This window comes from Nymphalis io, chromosome 6 (genome assembly GCF_905147045.1).
Source record: "Nymphalis io chromosome 6, ilAglIoxx1.1, whole genome shotgun sequence".
Lineage (NCBI taxonomy): Eukaryota > Metazoa > Arthropoda > Insecta > Lepidoptera > Nymphalidae > Nymphalis > Nymphalis io.
In genome coordinates, this window is record NC_065893.1 from 13,220,130 (window position 1) to 13,247,197 (window position 27,068).

A 27,068-nucleotide genomic window follows, 5' to 3' on the forward strand; every position below is an offset into this window, starting at 1 on the left:
TTAGCATCAAATGGGCCATTTTCACGTCTGCTTTCCTAGAATTAATAAAAAGAACGCGGCTCCCTCAATAGCGAAATTTTTGTCCTGCATTGCGGAGGGTTAATCTTTTCGTTATTTTTTTTTTACAACAGCATGCTTTTAAGTGCAGTTTCGGGATAATGGCTCAATTTTTTTAATTTACCAAATAAAACAGTCTTTTACACTCCAATATTGCATCTATTTTTACCATAGTAACAAGTACAAAGCTTTGATTTACAATATTTAATATTGATAAAAGTAATATTATAGCCTTATAGTTCAACGGTATTCAAGTCTAACAATATAATGGTGCAAGTTCGATCCTGATCCTCTTGGTCTATTCTGACAACAAATAAAAACTGTATGGTTAACTGGAGAGAACGATTAGTAATGCTTTGGAAAAATAACATAACTAATAGAATAACAGAAAAAAAAATAATGAAATATGTTAAAAAAATGTTCAAGCAACAAAACTTTAATATGTTAACCGATTTCTGTCATAAAAATGTTGAAACGATTAAGCGTGTTAATTGTGATGTCTTGGAAGTCCATGGTTTTGAATTGTTCATTCTCTTTTCTTATTTTTCTTTCTGTATCGTCATGAATGAAACATATCGTTTATAAAAGTATATTGACTTATACAGCCATCACACAAAACTGGTAATATTTAAAAAAAAATATTGCTCGGTTGTTCCGTTGAAAATGAGAATTAAAAAGGTAAAATACAGAATCTGTGCACGTTTTCAGTTGAAGAGAATTGCTGTCCGCATTAACCGTGCTTTGTACAATTTAGATTTCGAATGTCTTTGTACAATTTGAAAGGCAATTTTTTTTTCTTGTCTTTTATGAATTTTACAAAACTTTTCTAATATTCACACTTAAGTAGCCAATTATTTTATATCTCGAATAAATGTCCGATTCAAATAAAAAGCTATCGTACATTATAAAAAAAGAGTCCTACTGGTCTGCTGCTGGTGTTTGTTTCAAGATATTTATAAAATTTTAGAAAATTAAATTTTGAGCAATAAGGTTCGTATTTTAATATAAAGTTTTTTTTAAAGACTCAATATTTGTATTATACATGTGTATCGTCTTTATACATAAATGTGTGTATAGTGCATGTAATTATGACGGTAAATCCTAATATCTACATATTTTTTTTATAAATAATAAAATATCGAAGTAAAACCAACTTCATCCGACGTCTGAAAGTGTACACTTGATGAGTTTTCTCTATCGTCGATATCTACTGCAGTTTTTCTTAATTAATAAAAACGGAAGGATTAAATAACGTATTTATTTCAAAGAGGTAGGCAGATCACCACCTAAGATATTGTGCAGTAACAGCCTGAGAATGTCCCACTGCTGGGCTAAGGCCTCCTCTCCCTTTTTGAGGAGAAGGCTTGGAGCTTATTCCACCACGCTGCTCCAATGCGGGTTGGTGGAATACACATGTGGCAGAATTTCAGTGAAATTAGTCACATGCAGGTTTCCTCGCTATGTTTTTCTTCACCGTCAAGAACGAGATGAATTATAAACACAAATTAAGCACATGAAAATTTAGTGGTACTTGCCCGGGTTGGAACCCATGATTATTGGTTCTTAACCAATTCAGGCGTTCTAACCACTGGCCATCTCGACGTATAGATATTGGCACTGTAAGAAATATTATATTGCTAACAAATTTGTGAACTGAGATGGGATATAATGTCTCTTGTGCCCGTAGTTACACTGGCTCGCTCGTTTAACCCGGAGCACAATAATACTAACTATTGTTTGGCGGTAGGACATTTACTAGGCTTTGTGCAAGCTCGACTAGGTAGGTACCACCCAGTCATCAGATATTCTGCCGCAAAACAGCAGTACTTGGTATTGTTGTGTTCCGGTTTGAAGGGTGAGTGAGCCAGTGTAACTACAGGCACAAGGGACATAACATCTTAGTTCCCAACGTTGGTGGCGCATTGGTGATGTAAGCGATGGTTAACATTTCTTACAAAGCCAATGTCTGTGGGTGTTGGTGACTACTTACCATCAGGTGGCCCATATTCTCATCCACCTACCTATATTATAAAAAAAAAAAACTGAGTGAGAAGTACCTACTCCGACGGGCTTGCGCAAAATTCTACCACGAAGTAAATATCTTGTAAAAAATATTTTAAAATAAAACCGAGTCAAAATTAAAAACTTATTCATTAAAAAATAGATAAAATAAAAAAATATTTTTTTCGACCCTTACAGATCATATTTTGTAAAAAGTACTTCTTAGTTTTATTTTAACTTAATAAAAAACGAAATTGTTAAACAACTCTCCCAATAACGAATATTTTTACTTGAAAAATGCTTGAAATTTATATATGATTGGCTCTTAAAATGTTTCGTTATTAAGTAATGGAAATATTCCAATTGCTATTTCGTAATTAATCTTGAATATTTTTAAGGCATTTATTCAGGTTGTGTTATGATAAAATACTGCTAGAAAAGAATTTGGAAGACTTTAGCGGCAAGTGTCGTGACGCTAAACTTCTTGGGAATGCTTTGCTGGTAAGCTGGTTTCCCGACCCCAAATGGGTGGTTCACTATGTGTTTGATGCCTAATACGAATATAACTTAGTCTCGTGGAAATGATTCGCCGAATATTACAATATATTTTTGAAACGTCTGGCTAATTCTAATTAAAACTTTAGTAGAGAATATTATTTTATTATAAAAAATAAACATTTTGTATATATAAAGACATCAAAAGCTGTTATACCTTTTTATTAATTTTTAAACCTTACATATATTATGAATGCGAAAGCCAGTTTGTTTTTGATTTTGCTTTAACCGTACCGCCCCACATGCGGCAAAGTCGGGAGAAACTAGTTATAAAATAAGATTATTTAATTTCGGTAGTAAAATTTCATAACCATTAATTGAATGGTTAAGAAGTGAAAATGTAACAAATAAAACTTAATTTTACATTTATAATATTAGTAAGAATATTATAAATGTGAATTTGAGTTTGTTTATATACTTTAATAATATTACCTAATCTACTGAAATAATATTTTTAAAACATCAAAAGTAATTGTATGTAATAGAAGAATACCAATTAAAAAAACTAAAACATTTTATTTATATTAAAAACATATTGACGATGACAATAGACTGCTTATTTTTTAAACATTCAATTCAAGAATCTCAGTTTCAGAAGTAACATTATATGAAAATTCAGTTCGAAATGTGTGAATAAATCCAACACGCAATCTTTTCATTAGCAGTCATTTATCTCATTGCAATTGTGCAAATGAATAGAAAATGAATAGACTTGCACTATTCCGTGCAAAAAACATCGCTAATGACCCACGCACGTCATTCGAACCGGCTGCAAAGCTTTATATTGCAATGAAAACTAATTTCTTTGTAAACGAGAAAATAATTGAGTATAAATTTCGTGGCGGTCTAAATTTAATTTCACTTCTAATAAATTCCATTGAAAAGCAACGCAAGTAACAAAATATACAACTCTATTGGACTTTACAAGCAACTTTTTTTTTGGGTTAAGTTCTCCTTTGATCGAGTTAAATTATAAATAAGCATTATATTATTATATATATGTCGTATATTTTGTTATATGTGTAGAATACCACTGTATTATCACATGGTGTAGTAAGTAGTAAAGGTGTTGCTAAACGAAGTATCAAATTATTAAAAAAAAGCTAGTCTTACACATTCATATGATACGTAATAATAATTTATATATACAAACATAATATTTTGGTCTCGTCATGAAGTTGAAAGTATATAAAGTGCTGGACAAAATAAAAGTTATTCTATCCCTAGCTCGACGACCATTCGAGAGATTTTTACATAGGAAATTGAATTCTTCTGCGTCCGCATATAAATCGAGATCCTCTTAAGCGAATCCATTTGTTTTACTCGAAGAGTTCTGAATTCATATCGATCTCATATTGTAATAAATTATTTGTATATGGAAAATGCAATATTTGAAAAAATAAATCTCAAGTTGTCAAAATTGTCATGATTTGTTACTTTTTTCAATTTCATGTATCAAGTTCGAAATATGAGCAAACAGATAGTATGTAAACAGCCAATAGGCATTGGAATTGTAAGAAATATTAACCATTCCTTGCACTATCAAAGAAATTCGTTATTAAAATAAATATTAGTATAATAATATATAACCGCGAAGTATACTAACGTGCTACGTATAGACGAGGCAGAAGAGAGCGGCGTACGAGTCGGTGTTATACCCGAGGCGCGCCATTACATGTTTCACATAAAAAACATGTGGTTTGAAAATATGTTAAACCTCTTTTTTTAAGTCACTTAAAATTAAAATTCGTCATGTATTAATAATGTTGCTATATTGAATGTTTTTATTAATATAGTAAGTCGTCACTACCGTCGATATACATGGGCTCTATAAAAAATATTAACCATTCATATAGCCAATGCGCCACTAACCTTGGTAACTTAGAAATTCAATTATCTCCCATTACAGACTCACTCACCCTTTAAACCGGAACACAACAATACTAAGTAGCGTTAGAATATATTGTAGCATCTATCCAGATGGGCTTGCAAAAACCCTACCACCAAGTATATTTTTTCACGCGAAAATATAAGTAAAAATATATTAAGGTAGCTATGAATTATGTATGAATTATGACTATGAATTATGACCCGACAGCTAGTGCCGCTGCTGTTGCTGAAGGGATCATGTTGGGAATGGAATACTACATTCCTAGCTCAGATCTCGTCAGTAGGGGTACGCGTAACTGTTGGTTCACTCGTGAATGTGCCGATGCTGTATCATCTAAGCAGGCGGCATATCGCAAGTGGATCAACGGCTGCATTAGCGGGGCATCTAACATTGACTCCCTGAAAGCAAACTACAATAAAAATTCCAAGTCCTGTAGAAAGGCATACACGAGAGCGGATGCACAGCGCATTGTACAGATTGGTTATGACCTTATTTCGCATCCTAGGGGCTCTCGTAGCTTCTGGCGTCTGACCAAGTCTGTGCAAAACAATTTCTGCCAACCTTCGCTGCCACCGCTCAGAAATCCGGACGGATCGCTAGCTCACAGTCCGCATGAGTAAGCTGATCTCCTGGCTAAACTCTTTGCCGACAATTCCGTCATCGATGATTGTAGTGTGCTGCCACCTACAATACCTTCATGTGGCCATACGATGCCTGACATCAAAATCAGGCAACGTGATGTGCGTGCGGAGTCCCGATGGAATACCAGCCATAGTGCTGAAGAAGTACGCAGCGGAGCTGTCTCCTGTGTTAACGCGCCTGTTCCAACTTTCTCTCTCTTCGGGAGAGTGTGCCGGAGGCTTGGAGAAGAGCTAATGTGCAAGCGGTTCCCAAAAAAGGGGATCGGTCTGACCCGGCAAATTATCGGCCAATAGCTATCACCTCAGTACTTTGTAAGGTGATGGAACGGATTTTAAACAACCAACTGATCCATTACCTAGAAGATCACTGTTTAATTAATGATCGTCAGTACGGGTTTCGACCAAAACGGTCCACTAGTGATCTTCTAGCGTACGTAACACACCTCTGGGGTGAAGCTATCGACAAGCATGGAGAATCGTTGGCTGTCAGCCTCGATATCTCCAAGGCTTTCGACAGGGTATGGCACAGAAGTCTTCTCTCCAAGCTGCCGGCATATGGTCTGCCTGCTCAGCTATGCACCTGGATTGCCAGCTTCCTACACAAGCGTAGCCTTCGTGTTTTAGTTGATGGTTGCACTTCACAATTCTATGTAGTGAATGCTGGGGTCCCCCAGGGATCTGTGCTATCTCCCACACTCTTTCTTTTGCATATCAATGATATGCTCTCTCTTGGGAACATACACTGCTATGCAGACGATAGTACAGTGCATGGTGGATACCACGGACGCGCAGTGGCTGGGCGAGCGGAAATTAAGGAAAGGCGGAAGGATCTTGTCATTGAACTCGATAGGACATTAGAGCTCATCGCCAAATGGGGCTCTGATAATCTTGTTGAGTTTAATGCCAAGAAAACACAGGTATGCGCTCTCACGGCGAAAAAGTCAACATTTTCCCCTCTTCCCTCCCTCTGTGGTACTCCGCTGGTGATGCAAAGCAAAATCGCCATGCTGGGGATTGACGTTCGCTGCGACCTTAGTCCAAGGGATTACATCGAGGCTGTTATAAAAACAACTTCACGGAAACTCGGAGTTCTGAACAAGGTGCAGCGCTTTATCACGCCACAACAACTGTGCCTGCTGTACAAAACACAGGTACGGTCTTGCGTGGAATATTGCTCGCACCTTTGGGATGTCTCCGCTAAGTACCTACTTGAGGCCTTGGACCGGTTGTAGCGACGTGCCGTACGCATTATTGGCGACGTAAAGGTCACAAACACCCTTGAACCTTTACAATTGCGTCATGAGATAGCAGCACTGAGCGCTTTCTATCGACTGTATCACGGCGAGTGCTCTGAGGAATTATTATCTCTAATTCCTGCTTCCCCCTTCCTTCTTAAGTCCACGCAAGCTGGTTCTCGATGTCACCGCCTAACTGTGACATCAATTCCATCGCGAACAAAGAAATTTGGCAACTCCTTTCTTTGTTGCACTTCCAAAAAATGGAATTCCTTACCAGCTCACGTGTTCCCCTCCTCTTACAACCCGGGTTTCTTCAAACGAGGCGTGAAGAGGCATCTTGCGGGCCGGCATGGCGAAGGCGGCTAGTGCAGAACGTTTTTCCCGTCTGTACTGACCGTCGTCGCGTTTGGACTCTACTACCACTTACCATCAAGTGCAGTAGAGTCATTTGCCCTCCCGGCGAATATATAAAAAAAAAATGTAATAAAACTATACAATACTTCAGACATTGTTTTCCATCGCACTTCGCCAAGGCGGGTTGCTTACAAAGGAAATATATAAAATCTAGCCGCATTAAAACTACGTCCATACGCGGAGGTTACAAAGGGACTTAGCTCATCCTAGGATTAGTCGGTAAAGCTTTGCTTGAGGATGAAGCGCAAAGATATATTATAAGAAGATGTATTCTTATAATATAGGATTTAGAAAACTAAACTGCTCAAAATATTTCAATAAAAGGTATGGTATTGAGTTGAATGCCTCGTTGATAGTGGCTTGATATAAGGCCGCAGACCCGGAGGTCCTGGGTTCAATTCCCAGGTCGGGCCAATAAAAAGTTATTGGGTTTTTCTGTCAGAAAAATTTTCAGTAGCAGCCCGGAGTCTGGAAGTTGGAAGTGTGAACACTACCGTGCCTCGGAAAGCAAGTAAAGCCGTTGGTCCTGCGCCTGAACTCTTTCCGGTCGTGTCGGATTGCCGTCCCATCGGATTATGAGAGTTAAGGAATAGAGAGTGCACCTGTGTTTGCGCACACACTTGTGCACTATAATATCTCCTGCGTAGTTGGCTAATCTCTCTTGAGATTGGCCGCCGTGACCGAAATCGGTCTGGAGGACATTATTTATTATTTATTGAGTTGAATTATCTCGTTTATAAAACATAGGACCCCGGGTTTGAAATAAAATGATTAAATCCTTTTTCATGAGGAATGCCAATAAAAATATTATGTCAGGAAAATTTAACTAGTTTCTCAGGAGTTGGCTGTTATATTTGAGCGTCTAAGAAGGTGTTGGTGTTGCACTCTCTCCCTGGTTATGTCGAGTTGTCGTTGAATCGGATTATAAAAGCGAGGTTAAGCGCATAATTATAGTCACGTTGGTCTTCGAGAATTTCTGTCGTGGCTGAAATCGGGCAGGACGACAGACTCTTACCAAAAAACTTTTATCAAATCATATAAAACTCGTGGATTGAAATGGTCACTCTATTATATTATGCGGTAATCAGATACAGCACAGAAATAATATTAAATACACACATTATTTCAATAAATCTATTATTATAATTTTTTTTTAAAGTAACACTGCAGTTTCTTATTCGAGTCAGTTTAATTGGCTGTTCATTCGATTTGTTATTGGGGAATGGCAGCCAATGACTTCATAAGCAACCATGAGCATTCAGAATTTACTTATTTTGATCAGCTTTTCAGAAACCGGATGATAAAATCTTCAGCGCGTCTTAAATGTTCTTACTAGAATACATGCGTTATCAAAACATACTAAAACATTGATAAACATAGAATATTAACATAAAAAAATATATCATAATTCTTTAGAATCGCGAGCGGCGTCTGCGGTGTTTGTGTAAGCATTGAGATAACGTTATTTTATTTTATCCTGGGACACTTATTTTATAAGCTGTCATCGACTTTTATAGAAATTTCAAAGTTTGTGAGTATTCTGTTCATAAATATGTAAACAGATAGGAAAGAAACATACCCTGTGTATAAAAAGGTATCATTAAATAATCAAATACCCAATTTTTATCCGTGGTATTAATAAAGAACTTATTCAAGAGGTACAAAAAAATTGTTAATTCGACTGTGATGAACTTGCTTTTATTTCTTACTTCTTTGAGTGTACGAAGGCAGTAGTGTTTTTTATAATAACGGTAGACAGGCAGATTTGCCTGCCTGATTTTAATAGGTCTCCACCATAGTAGACCGTGGCGCCTACCACGTGTTCTCGCCGTAAGAAATACTAACGAATCCTTATAACACCAATATGCCACCAACCTTTGGAACCATGATGTTATGTCCCTTGTGCCTGTAGTTGCACGGGCTCACTCACCCTTCAACCAAAACCGGACCACAACAGTACTAATTAAGGGAGAGAGTGGCTAATACACGAAAAAAATAGTTTTCCATTAATTAATTATCCGTAGAATCACATATTATATATTTTTGACCACTAAATAGTGATATAGATAATATTTAAATTATTATAACGTGTAAACCTTCAATATGAGTGACGCTAATTTTATTTTTTCAGATATCCAGTGAAAATGACGTAAACACGTGTCACGATGAAGATCGTTAGCTTGCTGTTGACACTTGTCTGTGTCATGCCGTTCAAGGTCACGCACGCCAAAATCGGTGAGTTGTACCAAAACGGTTTTATTATATCTATTAGCTGTCAATTTGAATATTATCTTCTACCTATCCATACCGTAACAGCCTGTGAATGTCCCACTGCTGGGCTAAAGGCCTCCGCACCTCTTTTTGAGGAGAAGGTTTGGAGCTTATTCCAGCACGCTGCTCCAATGCGGGTTGGTGGAATACACATGTGGCAAAATTTCAGTGAAATTAGACACATGCAGGTTTCCTCACGATGTTTTCCTTCACCGTCAAGCACGAGATGAATTATAATCACAAATTAAGCGCATGAAAATTCAGTGGTGCTTGCCCGGGTTTGAACCCACGATCATCGGTTAAGATTCACGCGTTCTTACTACTAGGCCATCTCGGCTATCCATATGTTTATGTAAAAATTAATGTTTTTCTTTCATACTAATAATAAAAATGCGAAAGTTGATCCGTTTGTTTGTTACGGTTTCACGGCTAAACTATTCGGTTGTTTTTCGAATTTGATGAAATTGTGTATGGAACAAGCTTGAAGTCCAAAGAAGGTTAGGCTTAGGCTAATTCGCGAGCGAAATTGCGGGCGAAACTAGTTACTTTTACATGAACGCTTTTAAAAATTCAATTATTTATTTATAGTAGTTCTATAAAGGACAAACAAAAGTGACTCTAATACGAACTCAATACATTTATTACACTTAAGCTTATTGCACTTTTACTTACAGGTAGTTACGGAATTCATTTTTATTTAATATAGATTTAAAAAATTCTTTAATAATTCACCAAAATGTAGTAGTATTTACGCTTCATGAACTAAAGTGTAACTGAAAATAAAGATTTTTTATTAATAATAAATTTTTAGATCGTTATTTTTTCTTCATTTTAGTTATTTAAAACTATGGAAAATGTTTTAACGCAGTAGCCAAACGAGGTCCTCCCTAAATGGCCAAAGTCAATTTTTTTGCGGTGGACGTGCATATGGGCCACCTGATGGTAAGTGGTCACCAGTGCCCTTAGAAATTGGCATTGTAAGAAATATCAACCATCGCTTACATAGCCAATGCGCAACCAACCTTGAGAACTAATATTTTATGTCCATTGTGCCTGTATTTACACTGGCTTACTCACCCTTCAAACTGGAACACAACAATATCAAGCTGTTTTGAATGATACCTACCCAGATAAGCTTGCACAAAGCCCTACCACCAATCCGTCTTACTACTAGATCCGACGTCTTAATACACATATAAAAGACTATAATTCACTGGAAATTTTTATTCGATTCAGCACATAATATTGCATATTTTGTATACATAGTTGACTATATATTTCGTTTGAGAAAATCGATTCTTCTCTTAAACTCTGTATCTAGTTCTCTCTTTATTAAATTGAATCCAGTAATATGACGATTCATAATTGCTTGCAAGATTTCATTTTTTATAATGAACGAGAAATTAATTTATCAGACTTTAACAAACCTTGTCTGACACCTAGCCTCTTAGGCATGTTAGCTGATGGAACATTTTCTTACGTGATTGACTGATATATGCTTAGTAAAAATTCAGCTCTTAGGATACCCATGGGCTTAGATGAAGATAGACACTATATATATTGTCTATCAGAACAGAAGTTAAATTGAATCGAATAAATCATTTTGAGCATAAGAATTACAAATGTGTAATAGTAATCATTGTATGTATAATTTAGTAACCAGAAACGAGTTGAGAAAATTCTGAGAAGGATATTTATTCATAGAATCAAAATATGTTTTATTCAAGTTATTATTGTAAGTATTCTTTTTCAGTTAGCTTATTTGAATTTGTTTATTATTATGGGCCTGTTTTTTTATTTTATTTTATTTGTTTATTATATTTAAAATTTTGGTTCAGTTATCATAAAAGGTGTTCAAAAAATTTAAGGGGACTATTAAACATGTCATGTCATAGGGCACAAGTGTGTTGTGTGTGCAAACACAGGTGCACTCTCTATTCTCTCACTCTCAGATTCAAATAGGACGTCAAATCCAACGCGACCGGAAAAGTTCTGGCGCAACCAACGGCTTTGCGTACATTCCGAAGCATGAGAATCTACACGCCAACTTCCAGAATCCAAGCTGCTACAGAGAATTTACGACAAAAAAAACAATAACATTTTATTGACCCGATCTTGGATTTGAACCTAGGTCCTTGAGATCTGTAATCTTGTCTATCTACTAGATCAACGAGACATGCATTATTTTTATCATTAATTAGTATACCGGGTATTCTACCGCCAAACAACAATTCCTTTCTACTCACTACATTTGCAAACTGCTTTACTACTTTCAACAAATATAACGTTATTTATTTAAGAATTCTTAGAGTTTCTACTACGGATATATTTTAATATTCACCATCGTATTCTAACGTAAATAAATATATTAACTCATGTACGTAATTGAAGTCGTATAATTGTTTTCGAAGCGTATATTTACAACTCGTATTTTTCCATTTGCCACAGTCGACCTTGCGTTGCGAGATAGATTTCCCGGGAGACTTGCATTGCAAGATTACTCGGAGATATAGCTCGGATGGAAGGAATGTTTTGTATACAAGATTAGCTAAGCGAAAACAGTTACGTGTCAACTTGCGTTAACTGAATTGTGACAGATAGAGGTATGAGTATATGTGGACATGCATATTATTATTAGCTTGAATCGGTGTTCCCGGTTGAGTATTGAGCGAGAGTTAATCGTTATCTGCAAATGGGGTCATTATGACCCAATAAAAAATACTATTACAGATCTAGTTTTCGGTACTTCATACTTTCGAAGACAATTGATAATGAATTGCTATAATGACTATGGGCATAAAAAAAAAGTGTTAATATTTTTTTTTTTTTTAATTAATTGTGTACTTTTTTGTTATGGATGTGAAGAAAATACATTTCCGTTCGGTTGTTTGTTGACGTTTTAAATATTTTATTTTTATAGTTCATTATTTCAAAATAAAATAAACTATAATTATAATTATTTTATTTAAAAAAAAAAAAACATTAAATGAGAAACAAAATGTGAACGATAATATTTGCTATAGTGTAAAACTGTGATGCAGTTATTAACGCTCGCCAACAACGCGAAATTCTCTGGTTTGTGAAACATATGAGTTGCACAAAAATCTAAAATAAAAATTAAACGATAAAATTAAAATTAAAAGATTACAAAATTACAACATTTTAAACAAATTCAACGAATAATAAAATCTAAGGCTTAAGACAAAATCTGTGTGAATAAAAATTCTCATATAACTGTTCGTGTATGTACTTAATTTAATAAGTTACATAATTAATGAAATAAAATAATATTTATTGTAAATAATAAAAATAATAAAATTATTATAAATAAAAAAAAGACTTCAAAAAGTTTGAATTTACAATATATATTTTCATTTATTCAATATATATTAGGAGACGGGTCTAGTAAACGTTTTATAATTTTTTGTAATTAAATATCATAATGATGGCTAACATACTTTCTTTATTTAAATGAAGTTCTTGACATATATCATCCACAAATGCAACCTCATAATACAAGCGAGAAGTGTATTCAACACAAGCTTATGTTAGCTTTCAAGTTCATAGAAAAAATATTTTAAATCAATTATTTAATTTTAAAAAAATACTAAAAAATTAAAACAACTCAAAATGTAACTAGAAAGCCTCATTTTTTAACCAATTATTTTTCCAGGGTTTACGAAGTTTGAAAAAAACATATTATCGTTTTTCATTACATATTCTTAAAACGAAGTCTGGAAATAACATAAAATATTTTTGCAAAATCTAATCTATAATCCATTACATTCATCCATCGTTAAATGCAGTTTACATTAGAATGAAGCGTTTAAAAAAAGGACTCACGAATAGATTGCCCTCAGACATACGATTCTTTTACGGATAAAGATTATTCCTCTATTCAAATTTCATTTCAATTACGATTGGTCATTTAAATATCCGTTGAAAATACAACACATAGATGACCAATCACATTTTAATTTTAGAACAAAATTGAAAGCTTTTCATAAAAGGAATGGCTATTGTTTTTCAGCAATCCTATAAAAATACATCGCTTCAAATACAGGTAAAGTAATTGCGAATTTTCTATATGTAAATTTGAATGATTTGTTGGTTTAGCTTCGTTATACTTTTTGCCTTTTAGATATGTTTATTTGTACACGGCGTCCCGCTGAACGAGATTATGGGATTGTTTCGAAAGGAATATATTAGGCTAAATTGTTTTTGTATTAAAAGTAATGTCACATGGTTGGAAGATTTGCTACTTTTTTAAAAAATAAGTTGTACTTTGAATGTTTTTTTATTTTTTAAGCGATGTGACAGTAATAGATATTGATCCGTTGTTCTCCGTTAGTTTAGACTTATAAACCCGCAGTTACTAATATCCTGGGTTCCAACTCTGGGTTAGACCGTTTACACTTCTGTACGTCGGAAAACGAGTGAAGCCGTTGGCCTTGTTTCATTCACGTATAAAAACACAAACTATTGATTAATAATAAGAATAGACGAAGATCTTATCCGACGAAGACACTCAAGTTTATAATATTTGTATCGATAAATAAATAAGTACCAAAATGTCTATTCCATTTTCATAACAATTATTTTAATTATGGTCAAAGTTGAATTCACCTCATGACGTACCTACTTCATTACACGTATTTGCGACTTACTGAGGAGAAAAGGACAAGCCGAGATGGCTTAGTGGTTAGCACACCTGAATCTTAACCGATGATCGTGGGTTCAAACCCGGGCAAGCACCACTGAATTTTCATGTGCTTAGTTTGTGTTTATAATTCATCTCGTGCTTGACGGTGAAGGGAAACTTCCTGTATGTGTCTGATTTCATTGAAATTCTGCCACATGTGTATTCTACCAACCCGCATTGGAGCAGCGTGGTGGAATAAGCTCCAAACCTTCTCCTCAAAAAGGAGAGAAGGCCTTAGCCCAGCAGTGGGACATTAACAGGCTATTACTACTACTATTTTAATTAATATCACCAAGTTTTCTTATTTAGAAATAAGTAGGTAGAATTGCAAATTTGCCATGATGTACTGATGGTAACTGGTAAGTCATCACTGCACATAAATATTGCCACTGTAATTAATATTAACCATCCAATTCATCGCCAATATACCAATAACCATTAGAACTAATATATGTCCCATGTGCCTGAAGTTTCATTGGCTCCCTCAACTTTTAAGCATACGAATTCTCCATGCAGGATTTGTTAAAGCTAAATACAGTTTTTCCCATTCTGATATTTGACGGTAATGACTACCTGGTCTGCCATTGAGTTATCGATTAGGGCTTTATAGCAAACACATAGATACTCCGTTGGCCACAAGCTTTTATTTATTCATGAGCTACATATACTGCTAACGGACTGTCGGCCTATTACGAAACCTTTTAGGCATCTGGCTAAGCCGTAGACCGGTATGATGTTTTGTGCAAATATAAGGTGTCGCGAGCGGTTTTGTTTGCGTTTAATTAAACTATGTAGATAAACTAGCTTTTGTATTCAGTTATTATTTTGATGAATGTTTGTTTGTCAGAATAAAAAAAGAAATGGACGATATAATTGCTACTGCTAGGCTAAGCTAATGCTTTCAAAAGTTATTGACTGTAACTTTGTTGAATATAAATTACGTCTTTTAAATTTGGCTATGATTCTTTTGAACTAATCAACTTATTTATTTATTGTATTTATGTATCTTTCAACACCAGCGAGTAGCACAACAAATGTACACAATAAGTCAAAAATCAACATTTAGGTGATTGCTTACTTTAATTCATTACTACTTTAAGTCAGTCAAGTCAAAAGTAAAAAAAAATCTAATAATAACATAGTGAATTTTTAACAAAAATATGTTATAGATAAGAAGAATTTTAAAAACATTTTTGTCGATAGATTAAATACACGAATGTTCTTGCGAAATCTAAATCTATGCCCTAAATATTTTTTTATTAAATGTGATTTTCACCGAAATAGTGTAAGCGTATGTGTAAAAGGTGGACTTAACACCTGAAAGCGTTCTCCAATTAACCTGTAGGCTTATCCTAAATACATGAAGGCGGTACTTAGGATACTATTCAAATAAATGACACGCAAATATTGAATGAATAATGCCATCATGAAGTCCAACTGGATTTGAAAGGGCAGATAAAGGGATAGAGGTGAAGAACCAACAATCCTACAGAACTGCACCACTCTGTAGTGATACGAAAGACTTTTTAAAAGAAAACTAGGTGTTCAAATCCAGTACCACGGGATTTGCAGCCGTGTAACCTGGCTGCTATACCATCGAGATTTGTCGTGTTAGATAAAAAATAAAAAAGTGAACCAAAGTAGCAATGCACTGTGAACATCTATTTTGGTTTTTTAAAAAAAAAATCACTCAGTGGCAACCTTCAGAAAAATATTTAGTTCCTTTTTACCGGGTTATGTGAGATTTTTACGTAACAACGTAAAACCACTATAATTTCCGTCCTCGGTACGGATCGGAGAGGCTGGTGATCGTGTCGATATAACGCATCCGCGGTCTCTCTTGTGCTGTGCTCCGTGTGTGGCTTGATGAAGCTCTCTTCAGGGGTCCAAGATGATCTCGCCAACCCTGAACTCCTCGTTAGTGCGTATGGTAGCACGAGGCCATCCAGGCTGCCTTCATCCTCAGGGTTGAGACTGGTCTGTCACTTCATGTTTTTTATTGTATAAGATTGAACAAAACTGTCTCATTAACGCGGTAGTTACTGCATGTTGGGTTCACATTGTTAAGATCTTCCCACACAGTATCCGTATCACTTATCTCAATTTTTAAAAGTATATATCCATTATTTCTGTTTTCACTCTAAAATACGTCATATCCTGCTTTTATTATGCAAGCTTAACTTAAAACTATGGGTCTCTAAATCCAGCGCAGAGTTACCTACATTTATAAAACTCTATGAAATATAATGAACTAAAGCTCATAGAGGGATAAAACTTGTTACGAGCCCCACGTGATATTACATTCTCGCATTATATGTACGTGATTATTTTATCTTATATTTTCTATGACCTTGGGAAAATATTCAGTAATTCGCAATGTTTTGCTTTATGATAGGTAAAATACGGTAAAATCCTTTTTGCTAAAATGAATAGGATATTTTAAGCGTAAATACATTTTGTATTCGTCAATTGGATTGCAGAAGTACAAACATTTCGGAAATACGAAAATGTATTTTGGAGTAATAAATTTTGATACAAATACATATTGCTTGCTATTCGATTTATAATTGGAATATTGTAACTGATTGTTGGTATATTATAAGGTTGCCTATCCAGGTTTCAAATCCCGGATCAACCAATAAAATTTTATTGAGTTTTCGGTCAAGAAATTCCCATTATGTGTTAGAAGTTAGGAAGTTGGATGTTTTACACTTCTTTGTCTCGGAAAGAATGAAAGTAGCGCGCGTGTGTTTGTGCATAATATCTTTTTGTGTATTTTATATCGTCTGCACAATCTAAGAGCAGTGGCTAATTATTGAGATTTTCGAAATTCGATCTGGTGGTCTTTAATGCTATTTTTAATACCGTTAAATTGTTATAACAAAATAAATAAAATGCGTGCAATTTAAAAAGGTGAAAATACCAAAAATATTTTTACTTTTTTATTTGATTATTACGTTGCGTCCAAAACATCTTCGAAAAATCTAGTCAATGTTTTTAAATCATGATTTATGTTTCGTTTTGATATTTTAACATCGTGATAATTTATTTTTAATGGATATTTTGAAGCAATAATTGCAAATACCGTCGGTATCTGTCCTCATAGTATTTGGCTTTTCAAGAAACATTACCTGTTTTACAAGTCAATAAGTTGCAACAATGCTGTATGTATATTATTTATAATTTGTGCGTGTACATATTTAAATTGGTATTATTTATCGAAGGTAAAAATATCAGCATTATTACTGGGAAAATTATTACTTGAAATTAGGGTCTTCAAGCTATCGTGTAATTATAAACACGTAATATGAGTATTCGTATTAATGGTGTGTTAGGGTAGTGCTTGGTTAATATTTCTTACAATGCGAATGTGGCGAACAGACATCATCAAGTTTTCCAATTGCCTGTCCACCTGCCTATTCTATATGAATTAAAAAGGTGTAATACAAATAATGTAAATTAAAAAAACAGACTAACTTTAAGTCAAAGAACATTTTTTTTGCTTTTTTTGCTATTCAATGTTTATATTTCAGGTTCAACTCAATTTCCAAAATGACTCGTCTGTAGTTACAACCGATCCAACATTTAAATAATATTATACTTATAGTTAATTTAATACTTTCTATCAAAGATTCAATTAAAAAAACATTTTTTATGGCCAACATGTAAGCTATATAAAGCAATTAATTTATAACATATGTATGTACTTATAATGGTTTTTTCGCAGAAATAAGAAGGGAAATGCGTCCTACCCTCAAGTTGCAAGTTTTGTAATGTTATTTGCTTCAAACATGTCCAGATGACGTAACAATCGCTCTTCATATTTTAATTTAAGTTTACGGCACGATTTTATAAAATCAAGTAGTTTTAATTTAAGATTCGTTTCGTAGGTATCTAAGGTTCCGGTGATTTTCATACAGAATATATAAACATACGAATATTAAATGTAATTAATTACAGGCACAAGGGACATAACATATTAGTTGCCAAGGTTGCTGGCGCATTGGTGATGTAAGCGATGGTTAACATTTCTAACAATGCCAGTGTCTATGGGCGTTGGTGACCATTTACCATCAGGTGGCCCATATGCTCGACCGCCTGCCTATTCTATATAAAAATAGTAATGTTTTGATTGTTAAAAATAATTCTGAGAACTTCTGAGTTTCTTGCTGTTATCGGTAGTGTCTGTAAAAGTGCTTGTGAAAGTCTACTTGAATACTGTATATTTTGACTTTGACTGATATATTTTAAAAATATTACTTAAGAATAAGTCGTATTGGCCTTATTTCATCTACGTTATTTTTTTACGTAAACTGATATCACAAAATTATATATAAATGTAGAAAAATAATAAACCTTGCTGACGCATTTGTAATATAATAAAAATTAGAATTAATTTTATCTATGTAATTATATACGACATACATATGCATCATCATTTTAATGAATTTCGACCACGACGGCTATCTCAAAGATTATCCAATTGCGCAAACGTTACCAACATTGAAACAAACATGTTTGCATTCTGTACATCTTCGTATATTAACTCATATTTTAATAAAGCTTTTTTTTATCTCGGACTTAAAGGTAGAACTAAACTTGCCACTACTACTTTACTGGTGGTAGGGCTTTGTGCAAGCTCGTCTGGGTAGGTACCACTCACTCATCAGATATTTTACCGCAAAACAGCAATACTTGATATTGTTGTGTTCCGGTTTGAAGGGTGAGTGAGCCAGGCACAAGTTACATAAAATCTTAGTTCCCAAGGTTGGTGGTGCATTGGCTATAAGCGATGGTTGACATTTCTTACAGTGCAAATGTCTAAGGGCGTTTGGTGACCACTTACCATCAGGTGGCCCATATGCTCGTCCGCCTTCCTATTCTATAAAACTACCGACGACAAGATACCTATTGTTTTCACATATGTCCTTCAAACTCGAACACCTACAAAACTCTCAATCTCAAAGATTCATCAAACATTTAACAATTTAAGTAAAGTTGTAGTACCGAACTGAGGTGCAAACGCAAAATTAATATGATAAGAGGAGCTCACTAAATCCTCTTACGGTAAAATTTTGATAATGTTCAACGAAACTTTAACGATATGATAATCCTTATGTATATAGCGATTTGCAATGTACACGAACTAAGTAATTGAAGTGTTGTTTGATATGCATGAAGTTGGAATTAGCAGCTATCATAGAACGATGTTAGTACTTTGTTAATTTTGTTGGCATTTCAATGGCGAGCTAATTATCTATTTAATACGAGAAAACTAAAACTAAACTAAACTAAAATCCGTCAGATGTTGTCCTGTTTTTATTTAAACCAATAGTTGTGGCGTTTGACTATTTATATATAGATATTGTACAATCCAAAAGTGGTTGTAAGTATACTTTTATCAAAGTATATAATTTTCAGTCTTATAAAGCAACTGCAAAACCCATAGGTTCGCCAGTGTGGAATTCAGCTTGTGGCGAAAATCTAGCTTTTTAACGTAACGTTTGAATTATATAAAATGGTTAAATTTATTTTCTAGCAGTGGTAGTCTAAAAAAAAGTTATTTTGGTTTAGGTAAATCGCAAATAGGCATATTAAATTACTTTATAATTATGTCAAAAAAAAACTTCAATTATGTATTGTTAGAAGGAGCAAGGGTTACTTCAATTTCCTGTTAATCCAATATTCGTTTAGTTCGAGACCCTGAACGAGGCTTTGTATTCGAGTAAGTCAAATAGCAGTTAATTATAAGTCGTGTAATTCTATTCTTAGAATTACATTTTTTACGGAATTTATACAAGTTTTTTTTTAAATAACATTGGGATCAATTAGATAACAGACTTTATGTATTATATTGTAAAAAAGAGTAACGTCTGAGTTAATTAGCAGTTCCTCTTGGTTTGAACTTGTTGTATGATCCATTATAGCTTATATAAAGCTATTATATTTAATTTAATCTAGTTAAAATTGTTGATTTTGAAGTGTTTTGTCAATTTATATTTATTATTAACTAAGCTATGATTGAGCTTAGTATTATAAATATATATATATATATATATATATATATATATATATATATATATATATGTTGCTATATATGGCGAAGACTTTAAATTATATTTCCGTTGATAATTAACTACGTTATTTTTATTTTTACGTTTAAAATTTCTTCTTTTAATTTCTTGCTAATTTACTTAAACTATTAATACGATTGTAAACAGCTTGATAAATGATAATAAATACATTATTTTGTACTAAAATAATATATATGGTGCCACTAATTCAACCTTGAAGTTCACAATTCACGTGGCCTCACATTTCCCTTCCCGATGATGAAGCGCTCCGACGCTTGATAGAATATCGGCCATCTATAACGTACTTGGAATATTGCCATGTATTTGATAGATTCGCTAATGTATTCACTCAGTTGGTTTAAGGATGTGTTCTGCATGGTTATACATACCTAACTGGTTTGACTACGTCGATAGTCTAGTCACTAGTGCAGATCTCACAGGCCTGAGTATCCCGGGTCGGGTCAAAGAATGTTATTGAATTTTTCTTTTCAAAAATTGCATACAAACGTGTAAGCTGTTAGCCCTGCGCTTGAACTTTCTCCGGTCGCGTCAGACTTGCTATCGGATTATAAGAGTGATTGAATAGATTGCACCTATGTTGATACACTTGTGTCATTCTTATATGTATAGTTGTTTAGTTTCCCTTGGATAGCCGTGGATGAAATCGGCCAGGAGGACTACATCGTACCGCCCATAGATAATGGCGCTGTAAGAAATATTAACCGTTCCTCATATCACCAATGCAACACCAACCTTTGGGACTTTTGAGGAGAAGTATGTAACAAAGATAAGGATAAACTGTAATCAATATATTTTTTATGTAATTATGCCAAAATTTTGTTATTGCGGCATTTCTTTAAAGATAAAACTGAATCGTATCTCCATTGTTATGTTATCAATTGATTTTATAAAATAATAAAATGAAGTATCGAAAACGGATCCCCCTAAAAGTACTACAAAATAAAAATCTCAAGGGACTACTTCATTTCGTATTTCTTTCTCAAAGACACTTAATTTCACGGCGCAATGGTTCTGAAGACTCCTTAATACAACTTTTATCATCTAAGAAATAAAATTAAATACAAATAACAGAAGCGAGTATTATTTTATTTGATAAGCGTTGCTTATTTCAACTCTTAAAGATCTAATTAAGTTCCTAATTTGTATATTAAAATATCATCTTCGAAAATTATTATTAAATTATTTATTATTTAGTCAAATAAAATATGTTATGTATGTAGATTAAATTTGTATGTATTTAATACAATAATATATATGTATGTATTATAAACAAAAAACAATCGCCATAAGCCTTCTAGCCTATTAATGTTCCACTGCTGGGCTAAGACCTCTCCTTTTTGAGGAGAAGGTTTGGAGCTTATTCCACCACGCTGCTCCAATGCAGGTTGGTAGAATACACATGTGGCAGAATTTCAATGAAATTAGCACATGCGGGTTTTCTCACAATGTTTACCTTCACCGTCAAGCACAAGATGAATTATAATCACAAATTAAGCACATAAAAATTCAGTGGTGCTTGCCTGGGTTTGAACCCACGATCATCGGTAAGGATTCACGCGTTCTAGCCACTAGGCCATATCGGCTCACACATGTTCAACTTATCAGTAAATGAGCTTCGAAATTTAAATAAACGTACAATTAAATACTCACAATGCCTCAAGACCAAGGTGTTTAACCAATGTGTCTTGCCGAGTATAGGCAAATACCTACGGTGCCGAAACATGGACGCTTACTAAGCATAACATGCACAAAATAAAAGTGGCACAAAGGGTGATGGAGCGTGCTATGCTAGGCATCTCCCTCGTGGATCGTGTACCAAACGCAGAAATCCGACGAAAGACGAAAGTCGAAGATTGGGAAGCGTATCACGAAGTTAAAGTGGAGATGGGCTGGACACTTGGCCAGACGAGAAGACGGAAGGTGTCAGACGATTTTAGGAAGATGGCGGGTGCTCAATGGATGCAACTAGCACAGGACCGGGAGACCTGGCGCGCCTGTGAGGAGGCCTATGTCCAGCAGTGGATTAATGTAGGCTGAAAATGATGATGATGATAATTAAATAAAATATACTTATTATTACTAGCAAAATAATAAAAATAAATACAAAAAACAAAATATCGAGATAGTATTTAATTGAACTTTTGTCAGTACATCTAAAATCGGAGTTTTTTCTTTATTTTAACCCTTCATAGTACTTCGTTTTTTTTATTGAATAGATAGACGCCCACAGACATTGGCATTGTAAAAAATGTTAACCATTGCTTACATCGCCAATGCGCCACCAACCTTGGGAACAAAGATGTCCTTGTGCCTGTAATTACCCTTCAAATCGGAACAAAACAATACCAAATTCTGCAGTTTTGCGGTAGAATATCTGATGAGTGGTAGTACCCAGACGAGTTTGCACGATGCCCTAACACCAGTAAAGTGTGTGGTTATATATATAACAAATAAAGAAGGCATTGTTGAAAATCATTTAAAGGCTGTTAGTTAATTTCTTATTTATGTAAACTTAAGCACTTAGTTGGTTGTTCTTCGTCGTGAATGGCTTTCGAGTTCGGAATCAATACAGTTAGGCAAAATTAAAGAAAATATAAAGATTAAACTTTGTTAGTTAAAATTTAAATATATATTTGAATTTATTTAGCCAAACTATTGTATTGATATTTATAATAATTTAGTGACTAAAGTTAGAAAATATTTACAGCAAACTAATTCAAAATAAGTGTTCACTAATGGATTAATCCTGTTCGACGTGATAAATTTCATGTCAGAATACTCGTAAACAGCTGTATGTATATACATGTACGAGTATATATATACTCGTTTATAGTACAAAGTTTTATCATGTTATCTACATATTCGTAATTTAGTTGTCTAATGTTTATAGTTTTAGTTTCATGTTTCACAAATAAACAAAATATATGTGACCGAAACATTCGCTTTTTTTATTCAATACGGGCTTATGGTATCACAATCACGGCAAACTATTACTTTTATTTTCGTCTGTATTTTTTTCGGAATATTTTGAAAATTACCAAGTATACCAATGTACTGTTTGGACTTTATTTAATAATAATAAATAACATAATTAACAAATTAAATAACTTAATAAACAAAGACAAAAAAAATTAAGGTACGAAACCGTAAAAAAAGAGTTAACAATATCATATTTGATAATTTGGTGAAAAGGTCGTAGTCTCAGCTAGGCTGCTCAGTCTACGCCTTGTACATACGCTACCAACACAAACGCTACATTCAGTGCAGTAAAAGGTAAAAGAAGATAAATTACTTAAATAATAAAAGTTAATACAATTTTATAACACGCCCAATAGGCTAAAATAAAAAAAAAACATCAAAATCTGTTTAGTTTATCAAAAGTAACAATAACTAAAAGTCTACGTATATTTATTTATACCATTTTTAAGTCAGCGGATAAAACTGCGGGGCACAGATATTTTAAAACGAAATATTATTACTATAATACTTTTAAAGCGTAACTACTTTTTTGAGATGAGCGATGATGCAGTAGAATAGTGATTGCGGGTTCAAACCCAGATAGACTGAATTTTTACGTTCTTAATTTGTGTTTACAATTCATTTCGTGATCGACGGTGTAGGAAAACATCGTGAGGAAACCTGAATATGTTCACCAACCAGCGTTAGAGTAGCGTTTTCCTGGTCAAAAAAAACATTTTATTATCTTTGTAAGTTTGTTCTTTGATATAAACGTATGCTATTAAAATTGACAAATAATTGTATTTTTCTATATTTGATATATTATTTGATTATTGAATTTTACTTACAAAATTTTAATTTGTAAATTAGCTACAGACAATAATATCAATTGCACACAAACGATACGTAATATTGCATCTTGGTTTTATTATACCCACATTATTTTAAGTGAAGAGTTTAATTTGTTGTTCTTTATTTTTGTGTACCGCCCGTGTGTTGTATATACAATATTTAAGTATGTTAATCTTGTTTTCTCAAATATTTAATCTCAATTGTATTCTTCTTTTTTAAATAAATTCTTAAACCATAAATAATGTTCTTTATATATAAATTGTTAGTTATAAAATACGCCTGAATAATTTACTTTGTATTGTTGATACAAAAGTGAGATCGCGTCTCCAGTGGGGCGAAAGAGACGCACGGGTGAAATTTGAAATTTTGCCAGTTTTACGCGCGCTCTTAATATATATTTTAAACAAGTAGGGAGAGCTTGATTTCGAAATAATTAAGACTAGGCACATTCTTTATAATGAATAGTTTGAGAAAACTTCAGAAATATATCCTTAGTACCTTATATTTATTATGTAATGAGTAAAGATTACGTTCTCCACTACACGGGCGAGCGTGATAATTTGGGCGCACTAATCACAGGCCGCCCGTCTCTTTTTCGAAGGGCGAACTTGATTGATGATGCCGTTACTTTGGAGGCTAATCTTCAAATTGCCTTACGATTTTGTTCTCACCATATACGAACATCCACTTTAGAAAGAACATTCAAAAACAGTTCAAATCTATTTCTGTTTCTTTGCAATTCGAACATATTTTTTTGTATTTGGATTTTACTTTTTTTATTAGTAGCTGTCTCTTTCTTTATTATCTTTTCAATGAATCAGAGAAGTAAGATAGAAAAGTACAAATATACGGGTCCTGGGATCACTCTTTAATATTAATAATCTGCAATGACAAAGGGCTTTCTCGAGCCGGGATAAGAGAATTCTAACAGTTAACAATTAGAGTAACGCACTGCAACCACATCGTCAATAGTTAAAACACTAATATACTATAACTCACAACATATAGAATTGGCACAAATACAAATCAATAATACATATGTCTGTAAAGAATACATCTATTATTATTATTATTATCGTGAAGACAATATTGCTATTCTGTGTAGTATAACCCGAAATATAGTAATAAACCCTACATATACATATATATGCACGGAGGAGATATTATAGTGCATAAGTGTGTGCGTAAATACAGGTGCACTCTCTATTCCCTAACTCTCATAATCAGATGAGACGGCAATCTGACACGACCGGAAAGAGTTCAGGCACAGGAACAACGGCTTTACGTGCTTTCCGAGGCACGGGAGTGTATACACTTCCAATTTCCAGACTCCGGGCTGGTACTGAGAATTTTCTTACAGAAAAACCCAATATTTTTTTATTAGCGCTGGGAATTGAACTTCCGGGTCTGCAGCCTTTCATCAAGCCCCTAGACCAACGAGGCAGTATATATAGGATCAATGGGTAGCTTGATGGATGCTAGGACGAGTGGGTATAATGGAAGGCAGATGTTTGTAATTGAACGCCGTATGTATGCTAATTGGAAAATATTCATCAGATTGATAAAATGCCAACTTTTCTTTAGATAACCGTTTAATTTAATAAATTCTCAATTCATTTTATTACCGGGTCGAGTAATAATAGAAGATGTTTCTTTTGTTTGAAATCAATTTATTTTCGGGACTCGATTCCTGTCTAGGAAGGGCAGTAAATGTTACACTTAAAATACGTCAGAAAAATCAATTCTTTTTACGTTAATTTTTATACGAAATAAATCTCAAATGAAGGATACATAAATAGCGTAATATTTTAAATGTTTTATTCATTACATTAATTTCCATTCTTCAACTGCAGTTAATGTTAAATAATATTTTGTATGCTCTTTGTACGTAAAACGCAAGTACACTCAAAGTCAAATAATATGTTTTATTCAAGTAGGCTCTTACAAGCTCTTTTGAATGTTTGAGGAGCTATCTGAGTTGGTACGGAAAGTTGGTTCCATTGTGGAATTTAAGCCAGAAATTCGATGTTTGGACTCTGATTACGCGTCAAATAATATAAATAATATTTTCACTATGTGTAGTTGTTTTTAAAGTACCTTATAGTATTTTTATAGCTTTAATTTTTTTTAAGGTTTATTTTAATGTCGGTCTTAGATTTGACGGGAACAGACAAAGACTCTTAATTAATTAATTAGATACTTAATTTTTTTTTCACGCAACTGAAAACATTATAATGGTACCAAATCCATTGGTGGATGTATGTGGGATTAAAAAAAAAACAGTTTTTTATTATTTTTTTAGCACAAACGTGTTTTAAGTTGATAAATGAAATTTAAGGATAGTCAGTACCAATACAAACGCAGTAAGCATTTGTAAGTATTGAAAGCGACGCTCTTTTATGTTTTTAAATGTTTTTAATTTTAAGATTAAGGATGAAGATGTCTTTATACGGAAAATATTAATATATTTTTTTTATAGAATAGGAAGGCGGGCGAGCATATGAGCCACCTGATGGTAAATGGTCACCAACGCCCATGGACATTGGGCATTGTAAGAAATGTTAACCATCGCTTACATCACCAATGCGTCACCAACCTTGGGAACTAAGATGTTATGTCCCTTGTGCCTGTAATTACACTGGCTCACTTACCCTTCAAACCGGAACACAACAATACCAAGTACTGCTGTTTTGCGGTAGAACATCTGATGAGTGGGTGGTACCTACCCACTGTCCAGGGGACGGTGATTAAGGTGCAAGCCCAGATGAGCCCAGGTGACGGTGCACCCATTTGGGTGGATGCTCTCACCGCTCGTAACAGAGCTCTTCTGCGGAGGCCGCAAAGAGTTATAGCGGTGAGAGCGATACGTGGGTACCGTACGGTGTCATGGACGGCAGCGACACTTCTCGCGAGCGCCCACCCTGGGAACTCCAGGCAGAGGTGCTTGCGGAAGTACACCGGTTCCGGGTGGAAACGAGGTCAAGCGGCGTCCGTCCAGGGTCGGCGGAGGTTGAGCGAGTCAGGGCCCTAGCCCAGCGAGCCTTGATTCGTAGGTGGGAGGAGGACCTGAGGTCCCCCTCGGCAGGCCTAGTGACAGTGGAGGCGGTCCACCCCCACTTGAGTCGCTGGGTGGAACGGAGTCACGGCACACTCACATTCAGGCTGACGCAGGTACTTATCGGACACGGCTGTTTCGGTAAGTACCTGCACCGGATAGCGAGGCGGGAGGTGACACCCTCCTGCCATGAGTGTGGTGCGCCTTCGGACACAGCGTGCCACACTCTGATGGAGTGTGCCGCTTGGGGACCTCAGCGCCTGTCCCTGGCGGCCTTAGTCGGTGAATACCGCTCGCTGCCGAGTGTGATTAACGCCATGCTTGGTAGCGAGAGGTGC

The 27,068-nt window shown here is 34.5% G+C and overlaps 2 protein-coding genes across 4 annotated transcripts in view; both read left to right on the plus strand.

The window, feature by feature from the left end:
• Nucleotides 1-27,068, plus strand: part of LOC126768923 (set1/Ash2 histone methyltransferase complex subunit ASH2) — a 437,703-nt gene that overhangs the window by 88,056 nt on the left and 322,579 nt on the right. The window contains exon 11 of one of the 2 annotated variants that reach the window (XR_007669286.1): nt 7,183-7,199. The exons of the other annotated variant lie outside the window; for it this stretch is intronic. The gene's annotated coding sequence lies outside the window, so the exon portion shown is untranslated. Of the gene's footprint in view, nt 1-7,182; nt 7,200-27,068 lie in introns of those variants that run through there. 2 annotated transcript variants of the gene reach the window in all.
• Nucleotides 1-27,068, plus strand: part of LOC126768955 (acid sphingomyelinase-like phosphodiesterase 3a) — an 88,379-nt gene that overhangs the window by 26,720 nt on the left and 34,591 nt on the right. For both annotated transcript variants that reach the window (XM_050487450.1, XM_050487451.1), the window contains exon 2: nt 8,929-9,032. In XM_050487450.1, coding sequence (XP_050343407.1) covers nt 8,963-9,032 — 70 coding nt within the window. In that variant the 5' untranslated portion in view covers nt 8,929-8,962. The remainder of the gene's footprint in view (nt 1-8,928; nt 9,033-27,068) is intronic.